Raw genomic sequence first — 13,255 nt, forward strand, 5'->3', positions numbered from 1 at the left:
TTCTGGCCGCCAAGTATCATCGTTAGAATGCTGTAAACAAGATTCCCTGTATTCTTGGTTCTTTCGGTAAAGTCACTTAGAAGGGAAACAATACAATAATAAATCAATAAAAATATAAAACAATACAATTCCCACGACGTTTCGACTGCAACACAAGCAGTCGAAACGTCGTGAGAATTTTATTGTTTTATATTTTTATTATTTTATTGTTTCCCTTCTGCGTGACTCTACCTAAAGAACCAAGAATATGAATCCCTGCAGTCACGAAAGCTTTCAATCAAAATGATTCCTTGTAAAAAGGTTTTCAGTTTGGTGTTTTAACATCTTAACACAGCTACTTTGTTGCCAGAAGGAAGGGGATAAACCTATTGTCAGTGACTTGAAGCTTTCGTGACTGCAGGAATTCACATTCTTTGGGTCTTTTGGTAAAGTCACGTTGATAAACAATAATGAAATATTCTTAGTTTTTTCGGTAAAGTCACGTTGAAGAGAAACAACAAAATAACAAAATATATATAAAAACAATAAAAAAAAATTCTCACGACGTTTCGACCATAACTCAAACGGTCATCATATTTTGTTATTTTGTTGTTTCTCTTCAACGTGACTTTACCGAAAAAACTAAGAATATGAATTACTGCAGTCACGAAAGCTTTAAATCAAAATAATGAAATAATAATATAAAAAAAACTGTATTTCTCCCTGCCTCAGCAGTCCGCCTGCTGAATTGTTTTCCACCTGAAGACGATTGCTTGTGTTGCGATCGAAATGTCGTGATTTTTTAAATTATTTGATTATTTTTCTATTCATTTGCGTGACTTTAACGAATGAACCAAACAAGTAGCCTAAATATGGTGTTAATAATATACAGGGCGCTTCAATAAAATGTTAACACTTACATTGTATTTAAATGGATAAACACACGGATAATTATACACCGTAAACATGATAACAAATGTAACACTAAAAGCTTCAAAAAGTCTCACCGCTTGTTCGCCAAAGTTGTCAACTCGTGCCTGGAATCTTCTTCACATTTCTCGCGGCGTGGTTGCAAACTCTCAAAAGTGTTTACATAGGTTTTTTAAAAGCACCCTGTATGTGTGTAACGTGCGTGTGCCTGTGTCTGTGTCTGGGTGAGCGGTGGGTGTAGTGGTTAGCGCTACGCTGCGCTACGAACCCGGCGACCCGAGTTCGATTCCCGCTCACGGGCCAATAACAGTGACGATTATCTGAGCCGGTTCTGGGCCTCCCCTAGGTCGACTCGGCCTAAAAATTATTTCCTGGTGTAGCGGTGTGTAGTAAACATCGCCACTGGGGGAGACAAAGGCGGCCGGGCGTGGTGCTGGCCACCCACCCCCTCGTGTGCCACAGTGCCGGTAGCCTTCATAGGTGCTGCTCGCTAACAGCACTTGCCCCTACAGTCTGTTAGAGGCTACACGGGGGATATTCTTAGTTCTTTCGGTAAAGTCACGTTGAAGGGAAACAATAAAATAATAAAATATATATAAATTAATAAATATATATTTCATTATTGTATTGCTTTCCTTCAACGTGACTTTACCGAAAGAGCTAAGAATATGAATTACTGCAGTCACGAAAGCTTTAAATCAAAATTTACACGGGGGATCTTTGTCTTTGTGTGTTTTACAGTCATCACCATCATCACCATCATAATCACCATCATCATTACCATCATCATTACCATCATCATCACCACCATCATCACCACCATTATCACCACCACTGTCATCATGCGTGAAACATACCCCAATGAGATGGAGAGAGAAACTCGCGGTTTTGGGCGCGGTCCTTTGCGTGGAGCCAGGAGCCACCAGGGCGTGGTCAGACCGGCGTGGGAACGGGTTTCACGCCAACCAGGGAGGGGAGGGAACCTCAGACGATTTATAGACGGACCTCTCACGTGATTGGCCCAGGGACGATACAATAGACTGAGCAGCCCTACACAATGGGAGTGCCAGAATCGGCAATGTGGGTCACAACTCAGAAGCAACAGCGGTGGTGGCGGCAGTGGTTGGGCGAGCGTCCACCCTCAAGCAGCGACACGCGCGAGGACCAGGGGACCAGGGGACCAGGGGACCAGGGGACCAGGGGACCAGGGGACCAGGGGACCAGGGGACCAGGGGACCAGGGGACCAGGGGACCAGGGGACCAGGGAACCGCCACCGTGAATAGCAGTTGAGGGCTGCCTCCAACGCTACGGAATAGATGTTTTCTAGGGAAACGTCAGGTGACATTATTATTGTTTTTATTGTTATTGTTGTTGTTATACGTGTCCAGCGGCCGACCCGGGGGATTGAGGCAGGGCCGGTGGGCCGTCTGGCGGCACGGGAGCATGCCGGGGGAGCGCCAGGAGCCGGGAAGCAAGCGGCCTGCAGCCTGGCACATCGCCACGAGGTGAAGTCTGTGGCCATCTGGTTAGCGGGGTCGTGGCATCGCTGCCCACGGGACATCTCGCAACGGTCCGAGGGAGGGGCTGGCAGGCGAGGGGCGGAAGACCCCGGAGGGAAGGACGCGGGGCATTCTGGGAAGCAGAACTGCCTAGGGGAGGTGGATGACGCCCCCCCTCCCTCCCTCCCACCCCCTCCCTCCCACCCCCTCCCCCCCCCTTCCCCCCAAAGCTTCTGTGCGAGTCGTCTCGTGAAAACGGTAGGGACATTCGGCGTGAATAGATGCGCGTGGGTGATCTTGTGCTGATTGTTGTTCATGTTGTCTGTGGTAGCCTGCTCCCAGGCGATAACTCCTCTGCTTGGGGTGGCCGGTGTCGGCTCCGGTAGAAATAAAAGGTGAAATCCCAAACAGCCAGGTCTCTGAGTGGTGTAATACCAGCTCGACGCGATGCATCGCGCACGTCAGCCCTCCGTGGTTAGGCAACGTGACAATCACCAGCATCATTATCATCATTACCATCATCATCATCACCATCATCATCACCATTATCACTATCACCATCATCACCATCATCATCACCACCATCATCACCATCATCACCACCATCATCATCACCATCATCACCAACATCATCATCACCATCATCATCACCACCATCATCATCATCATCACCATCATCATCACCACCATCATCACCATCATCATCACCATCATCACCATCATCATCACCATCATCATCACCACCATCACCACCATCACCATCATCATCACCATCAACATCACCACCATCACCACCATCACCACAATCACCATCATCATCACCGTCATCATCATCACCACCATCACCACCATCATCATCACCATCGACGACGACAAATTTAAAGAGAGCCACACAGACTCGGCGTGGCCCTTGTTGTTGGTATTGTTGTTATTATTATTATTGTTATTATTATTGTTATTATTATTATCATTACCGGGGGTACGATAGAAACACACAAAGTGATCGCGGCGGCCTCGAATCTTCGCACGTGACCGACCCTACACCCCACCCCTCCCTTTGTGACGTCGGTAAGCGCGTCACGGGTCGGCCGCGTGTTCGCAACGGGCAGAGCGACGTCACGCGCGGCACTCCACAACGACGTCACGCGCGGCACTCCACAACGACGTCACGCACGGTTCGCCACGCGCGACACGCTGGGGCATTCAGTGGACGGACTTTGCCACACCCCGCCATCGTAATGTGGAATTTCCATCATTGCTTTAGGGCAAGCACCCCCTGTCGTCCCCCCTCCCCCCCCGTCCTCGCTCCGGTCTTGTCGTTTGTTTAAGAGCGGCTTCGTGTGTATGACCTAGGTCGACTCGGCCTCAAATGAGTACCTGGCTGCGGTGTGTAAATATCGTCACGGGGGAGACAAAGGCGGCCGGGCATGGTGCTGGCCACTCACCCACCCCTCCGGCCTTAATAGGTGCTCGCAAATAGCACTTGTCCCAGCAGTCTATTGAGGCTACACGGGGGATCTTTGTCTGTGTCTACCTTCACAGGTGCTGCTGCTACTCGCTACTGACAGCACTTGCCCCTGCAGTCTGTTGAGGCTACACGGGGGATCTTTGTCTGTGTCTACCTTCACAGGTGCTGCTGTTACTCGCTACTAACAGCACTTGCCCCTGCAGTCTGTTAGAGGCTACACGGGGGATCTTTGTCTGTGTCTACCTTCACAGGTGCTGCTGCTACTCGCTACTAACAGCACTTGCCCCTACAGTCTGTTAGAGGCTACACGGGGGATCTTTGTCTGTGTCTACCTTCACAGGTGCTGCTGCTACTCGCTACTAACAGCACTTGCCCCTACAGTCTGTTAGAGGCTACACGGGGGATCTTTGTCTGTGTCTACCTTCACAGGTGCTGCTGCTACTCGCTACTAACAGCACTTGCCCCTACAGCCTGTTAGAGACTACACAGGGGATCTTTGTCTGTGTCTACCTTCACAGGTGCTGCTGCTACTCGCTACTAACCGCACTTGCCCCTGCAGTCTGTTAGAGGCTACACGGGGGATCTTTGCCTTTGTGTGCGTGTGTGTGTGAACGTTCACGATTGGGGAGCCGTGGCACAGCGGTTAGCTCACTCCGCCACGATTCACCGCTCGCGGCCAAAATAAACAGCGACGGGCGAATGCGTGAACCGTTTTCCGGAGAGCCCCTCGCCCCCCACCGCCTAAGGTGCGGTGTGTAACAAACATCGGCGCAAGGGAGACAAAGACGGCCGGGGAAAGCGTCGTTCCAGGCCACAACCGTCCCTCCTGTCTGTCCATTCCGGCATTCTTCTGGCGCTGCGACCCGCCACTAACAGCACTTGACCTAATAGCTTATTGAGGGCTATGCGGATGCCCTTTGTATCTACGCACGTATCAATGTAAAGTCGATGTAAATATACGCACACACGCACACACACACACGCGCACACACGGAACCCGCGCATCTGCTGGGCTCTGCGTGTCCAGAGAGACCCACAGGCGGACGCACAGACACGAGACACGACACACACACACACAAGGGTACACAACAGCACATGCAATGCCGCAACATAAAAACAACAACAACAACAACAATTCAAATGTCGAATGCGGCATTGCACGCTAGCGCGGGACTTCAAAGCGTCCGGTGGAGATTTCTCCGTGTAGCCAAACGTTGCTGCTGATGACGCCAGATTAACCTCGGGCGAAGCCATTGATACCACCGTCGCCACCACCATCATCGCCATCATCATCCCATCTCCATCATCTCTATCATCATCCCATCTCCACCATCATCATCACGACCATCATCATCATTACCACCACCACCACCACTCGCTTCAGACGTACCACTCATTGAAATTGGGATGAAAATTGGCTTGAACTTCGCAAGCGGCTATTGGTAGGTGGTGGTGGTGGTGGTGCTGCTGCTGCTGCTGGTGATGGTGCTGTCCGTGGTGCTGGTTCTGGTGGTGCTGGTTCTGGTGGTGCTGGTTCTGGTGGTGCTGGTTATGGTGGTGCTGTCCGTGGTGCTGATTCTGGTGGTTCTGGTGGTGCTGGTTCTGGTGGTGCTGTCCATGGTCCTGGTTCTGGTGGTGCTGTCCGTGGTGCTGATTCTGGTGGTGCTGGTCCTGGTGGTGCTGGTTCTGGTGGTGCTGGTCCTGGTGGTGCTGTGGCAGGAAGCCGGTGGCTGTAACGGGGGCGGTGAGTGGCCTCGTGGGCCCTGAATCACCGGCGACTTGGTGCCGAGTGATGGTGTCGCTGTTGTTGTTGTTGATGTGGTTTATGGCCAAACCGCCGGTGGACAGCTGCGTTGCTGCTGCTGCTGTTGTGGCTGCTGCTGATGCTGCTGCTGCTGTTGCTGCTGCTGCGGTTGTGGCTGCTGCTGCTGCTTCGGGAGGAGTGGACGACTCGTAGCCGGAGCTGGCAGCGGGCGAGGGCTGGGAAGCGTGAACCCCCTCGTGGACCTGGGGCAAGAGGTGGATACCCGGGTGGGTGGAGTGAGTGGAGAGTGAGAGAGTGTGTGAGTGTGTGTGAGAGTGTGTGAGAGTGAGTGTGTGTGAGTGTGTGTGAGAGAGTGTGAGAGTGTGTGTGAGAGTGTGTGAGTGAGTGGAGTGAGAGAGTGAGTGTGTGAGTGTGTGAGTGTGTGAGTGAGAGAGTGAGTGTGTGTGTGTGAGTGAGTGAGAGACTGAGTATTGAGTGCGGAGTGAGTGAGTGGAGTGAGTAAGTGAGAGAGTGTGAGTGAGTGGAGTTAGAGAGTGAGTGTGTGAGTGAGTGTGTGAGTGAGCATGTGAGTGAGTGGAGTGAGAGAGTGAGTGAGTGTGAGAGTGAGAGTGAGTGAGAGAGCGAGTGTGTGTGTGAGTGAGAGAGTGAGTGTGTATGTGTGAGTGAGTGAGTGGAGTGAGAGAGTGAGTGTGTGAGTGAGTGAGTGAGCGGCGTGAGAGAGTGGTGAGTGGAGTGAGTGAGTGAGCGGAGTGAGAGAGTGGTGAGTGGAGTGAGTGAGTGAGCGGAGTGAGAGAGTGGTGTGTGTGAGTGAGTGGTGAGTGAGTGAGTGGATTTAGTGAGTGGTGTGTGTGAGTGAGTGAGCGGAGTGAGAGAGTGGTGAGTGGAGTGAGTGAGTGAGTGGTGTGAGTGAGTGTGAAGTGAGTGAGGGTGGGAAGTGATGGGTGTAGTGGTCAGCTGCTACGCTGCGCTACGAACCCAGCGACCCGGGTTCGATTCCCGCTCACGGCCAACACCGGGTGACGATTATTTGAACCAATCCTGGGCCTCCCCTAGGTCGACTCAGCCTCAAATTAGTACACTCACTCCCTACACACTACATTCTCACACTATGCTACATTCACACTCACACATTCACTCCCTACACACTACACTCACTCACACACTACACTCACTCACACACTACACTCACACACTCACTCCCTACACACTACACTCACTCCGTACACACTACACTCACTCCGTACACACTACACTCACTCCGTACACACTACACTCACACTACGCTACACTCACACACACTACACACTACACTACACACTACACTACACTCACACAAAGATACAAAGATCCCCCATATAGCCTTAACAGACTGTAGGGGCAAGTGCTGTTAGCGAGCACCTATGAAGGCCGGTAACGGTACACGAGGGGGTGGGTGGCCAGCACCACGCCCCGACCGCCTTTGTCTCCCTAGTGGCAATGTTTACACACCGCACCAGGTACTCATTTGAGGCTGAGTCGACCTAGGGGAGGCCCGGGATCGGTCTCAGATAATCGTCACTGGTGTTGGCCGTGAGCGGGAATCGAACCCGGGTCGCCAGGTTCGTAGCGCAGCGCGCTAACCGCTACACTACCGCTCCCCACACTCACACACTCACACACTACACTCACACTACGCTACACTCACACACTACACTACACACTACACTACACACTACACTACACTCACACACTACACTACACACTACACTACACTCACACACTACACTCACACACTACACTACACACTACACTACACTCACACACTACACTACACACTACACTACACTCACACACTAAACTACACACTACACTACACTCACACACTACACACTACGCTACACTACACACTACACTACACACTACACTACACACTACACTACACTCACACACTACACACTACACTACACTCACACACTACACACTACGCTACACTACACACTACACTACACTACACACTACACTACACTCTCAAACTCACACACTACACTACACTCACTCCCTACACACTACACTCTCAAACTACGATACACTCACACTCACACACTCACTCCCTACACACGACACACACTCACACACTACACTACACTCACACACTCACACACTACACTACACACTACACTCACACTACACACTACACTACACTCACACACTACACACTACAATCACACACTCACACACTCACACACCACACTACACTCACACACACACACACACACACACACTACACACTACACTACACACTACACACTACACTCACACACTACACACACACTACACTACACACTACACTATACACTACACTCACACACTACACTACACACTACACTACACTACACACTATACTACACTCACACACTACACTACACACTACACTACACTCACACACTCACACACTGCACTCACACACTCACACACTACACTACACTACACATTACACTCACACACACACTACACACACACTACACTACACACTACACACTACACTACACTACACACTACACTACACACTACACTACACACTACACACTACACTACACACTACACTACACACTACACCACACTACACACTACACTACACTACACACTACACACTACACTACACACTACACTACACACTACACTACACACTACACTACACACTATACTACACTCACACACTACACACTACAATCACACACTCACACACTACACTACACACTACACTACACACTACACTACACACTACACTACACACTACACCACACTACACCACACTACACACTACACTACACACTACACTACACTACACACTACACCCTACACTACACACTACACTACACACTATACTACACTCACACACTACACACTACAATCACACACTCACACACTACACACTACACTACACTCACACACTCACACACCACACTACACTACACATTACACTACACACTACACTACACACTACACTACACACTACACTACACACTACACACTACACTACACACTACACTACACACTACACTACACACTACACTACACTACACACTACACTACACTACACACTACACTACACACTACACTACACACTACACACTACACTACACTACACACTACACACTACACTACACTACACACTACACTACACACTACACTACACTACACACTACACTACACACTACACTACACTACACTCTACACTACACCCTCACCTTCAAGTGCTTGCGCAAGGAGCTGGGGTGTGTGTAGGACTTGTCGCACACTCACAAACTACACTACACACTACACTACACTCATACACTACACTACACACTACACTACACACTACACTACACACTACACTACACTACACACTACACTACACACTACACTACACTACACACTACACACTACACTACACACTACACTACACACTACACTACACTCACACACTATACTACACTCACACACTACACTACACACTACACTACACTCACACACTGCACTCACACACTCACACACTACACTACACTACACACTACACTCACACACACACTACACACACACTACACTACACACTACACTACACTACACACTACACTACACACTACACTACACACTACACACTACACTACACACTACACACACACTACACCACACTACACACTACACTACACTACACACTACACACTACACTACACACTACACTACACACTACACTACACACTATACTACACTCACACACTACACACTACAATCACACACTCACACACTACACTACACACTACACTACACACTACACTACACACTACACTACACACTACACTACACACTACACCACACTACACCACACTACACACTACACTAAACACTACACTACACTACACACTACACCCTACACTACACACTACACTACACACTACACTACACACTACACTACACACTATACTACACTCACACACTACACACTACAATCACACACTCACACACTACACTACACACTACACTACACTCACACACTCACACACCACACTACACTACACATTACACTACACACTACACTACACACTACACTACACACTACACTACACACTACACACTACACTACACACTACACTACACACTACACTACACACTACACTACATTACACACTACACTACACTACACACTACACTACACACTACACACTACACTACACTACACACTACACTACACACTACACTCTACACACTACACTACACACTACACTACACACTACACTACACACTACACTACACTACACACTACACTACACACTACACTACACACTACACTACACTACACACTACACTACACTACACACTACACTACACTACACACTACACTACACCCTCACCTTCAAGTGCTTGCGCAAGGAGCTGGGGTGTGTGTAGGACTTGTCGCACACTCACACACTACACTACACACTACACTACACTCATACACTACACTACACACTACACTACACACTACACTACACACTACACTACACTACACACTACACTACACACTACACTACACTCACACTACACTACACACTACACTACACACTACACTACACTACACACTACACTACACACTACACTACACTCACACTACACTACACACTACACTACACACTACACTACACACTACACTACACTACACACTACACTACACACTACACTACACTACACACTACACTACACACTACACTACACACTACACACTACACTACACACTACACTACACACTACACTACACTACACACTACACTACACACTACACTACACTCACACTACACTACACACTACACTACACACTACACTACACACTACACTACACACTACACTACACACTACACTACACACTACACTACACACTACACTACACTACACACTACACTACACACTACACTACACACTACACACTACACTACACACTACACTACACACTACACTACACTAGACACTACACTACACACTACACTACACCCTCACCTTCAAGTGCTTCCGCAGGGAGCTGGGGTGAGTGTAGGACTTGTCGCACACTCACACACTACACTACACTACACACTACACTACACACTACACTACACACTACACTACACACTACACTACACACTACACTACACACTACACTACACTATACACTACACTACACACTGAACTACACACTACATTATACACTACACTACACACTACACTACACACTATACTACACACTACACTACACACTACACTACACGCTACACTACACCCTCACCTTCAAGTGTTTCCGCAGGGAGCTGGGGTGTGTGTACGACTTGTCGCACACTCACACACTACACTACACACTACACTACACTACACACTACACTACACACTACACTACACACTACACTACACACTACACTACACACTACACTACACACTACACTACACCCTCACCTTCAAGTGTTTCCGCAGGGAGCTGGGGTGTGTGTACGACTTGTCGCACACTCACACACTACACTACACACTACACTACACTACACACTACACTACACACTACACTACACACTACACTACACACTACACTACACACTACACTACACACTACACTACACCCTCACCTTCAAGTGTTTCCGCAGGGAGCTGGGGTGTGTGTACGACTTGTCGCACACTCACACACTACACTACACACTACACTACACTACACACTACACTACACACTACACTACACACTACACTACACACTACACTACACACTACACTACACACTACACTACACCCTCACCTTCAAGTGTTTCCGCAGGGAGCTGGGGTGTGTGTACGACTTGTCGCACAGCTTGCACAGGTAGGGCTTGGCCGAAGTGTGCACGTGCATGTGCTTCTTGCGGTCGCTGCTGTTCGCGAAACGTCGGTCACAGCCCGCAAACTCGCAGCCGAACGGCTTCTCACCTGCTCCAGGTTGTTGGTGGGGGGTGGGGGAGGGGGGGTGGGAGGGGGTGGGGTGGGAGGGGGTGGGGGAGGGGGTGGGGGTGGGGGGAGGGGCGTGGGGGGTAAAGGCACTATACACAACACTACTATACACTACACTATACACTACTATACACTACACTATACACTACACTACTATACACTACACTATACACTACTATACACTACACTACTATACACTATTATATACTACTATACATTATTATACTATACACTTTTATATAATACTATACACTATTAAATACTACTATACATTATTATATACTACTATACACTGCACTATACACTACACTACTATACACTATTATATACTACTACACACTATTATATACTACTACACACTATTACACACTGATATACACTACACTATACACTACACTACTATACACTATTATATACTACTGTACACTAGTATATACTACTATACACCATTATATACCACTATACACTATTATATACTACTATACACTATTATATATTACTATACACTACACTACTATACACTATTATATACTACTATATATTATACTACTATACACTATTATATACTACTATACACTACACTACTATACACTATTATATACTACTATACATTATTATACTACTATACACTATTATATACTACTATACACTACACTACTATACACTATTATATACTACTAAACATTATTATATACTACTATACAATATTATATACTACTATACACTATTAAATACTACTACACACTATTACACACTGCTATACACTACACTATACACTACACTATACACTACACTACTATACACTATTATATACTACTATACACTATTATATACTACTATACACTATTATATACTACTATACACTACACTATACACAACACTACTATACACTATTATATACTATTATACACTATTATATACTACTATACACTTTTATATACTACTATACACTATTATATACTACTATACACTATTATATACCACTATACACTATTATATACTACTATACACTATTATATACTACTATACACTCCACTACTATACACCATTATAAACTACTATACAATATTATATACTACTATACAATATTATATACTACTATACACTATTATATACTACTATACACTATTATATACTACTAAACATTATTATATACTACTATACACTATTATATACTACTATACACTATTAAATACTACTACACACTATTACACACTGCTATACACTACACTATACACTACACTACTATACACTATTATATACTACTATACACTATTATACTACTATACACTATTATATATTACTATACACTATTATATACTACTATACACTACACTATACACAACACTACTATACACTATTATATACTACTGTACACTATTATATACTACTACACACTATTACACACTGCTATACACTACACTATACACTACACTACTATACACTATTATATACTATTACACACTTTTATATACAATTATACACTATTATATAATACTATACACTATTATATACTACTATACACTATTATATACTACTATACACTATGATATACTACTATACACTATTATATACTACTATACACTACACTACTATACACCATTATAAACTACTATACAATATTATATACTACTATACAATATTATATACTACTATACACTATTATATACTACTATACA

General features: G+C 46.3%; 1 protein-coding gene across 1 annotated transcript; it reads right to left on the bottom strand.

Moving 5' to 3' along the window:
* Positions 1–3,315: 3,315 nt before the first annotated feature.
* LOC116937478 (uncharacterized) lies at positions 3,316–11,555 on the bottom strand (the record flags this gene model as incomplete). The annotated part of the gene is made up of 2 exons (XM_076063947.1): positions 3,316–5,884; positions 11,392–11,555. Coding segments are annotated over 2 exons (791 nt in total), but the record flags the coding sequence as incomplete, so codon positions are not given.
* Positions 11,556–13,255: the final 1,700 nt, after the last annotated feature.

This window comes from Petromyzon marinus, unplaced genomic scaffold (genome assembly GCF_048934315.1).
Source record: "Petromyzon marinus isolate PM22_M1 ecotype Great Lakes invasive population unplaced genomic scaffold, UKy_Petmar_22M1.pri1.0 PM_Scaffold_249, whole genome shotgun sequence".
Classification (NCBI taxonomy): domain Eukaryota; kingdom Metazoa; phylum Chordata; class Hyperoartia; order Petromyzontiformes; family Petromyzontidae; genus Petromyzon; species Petromyzon marinus.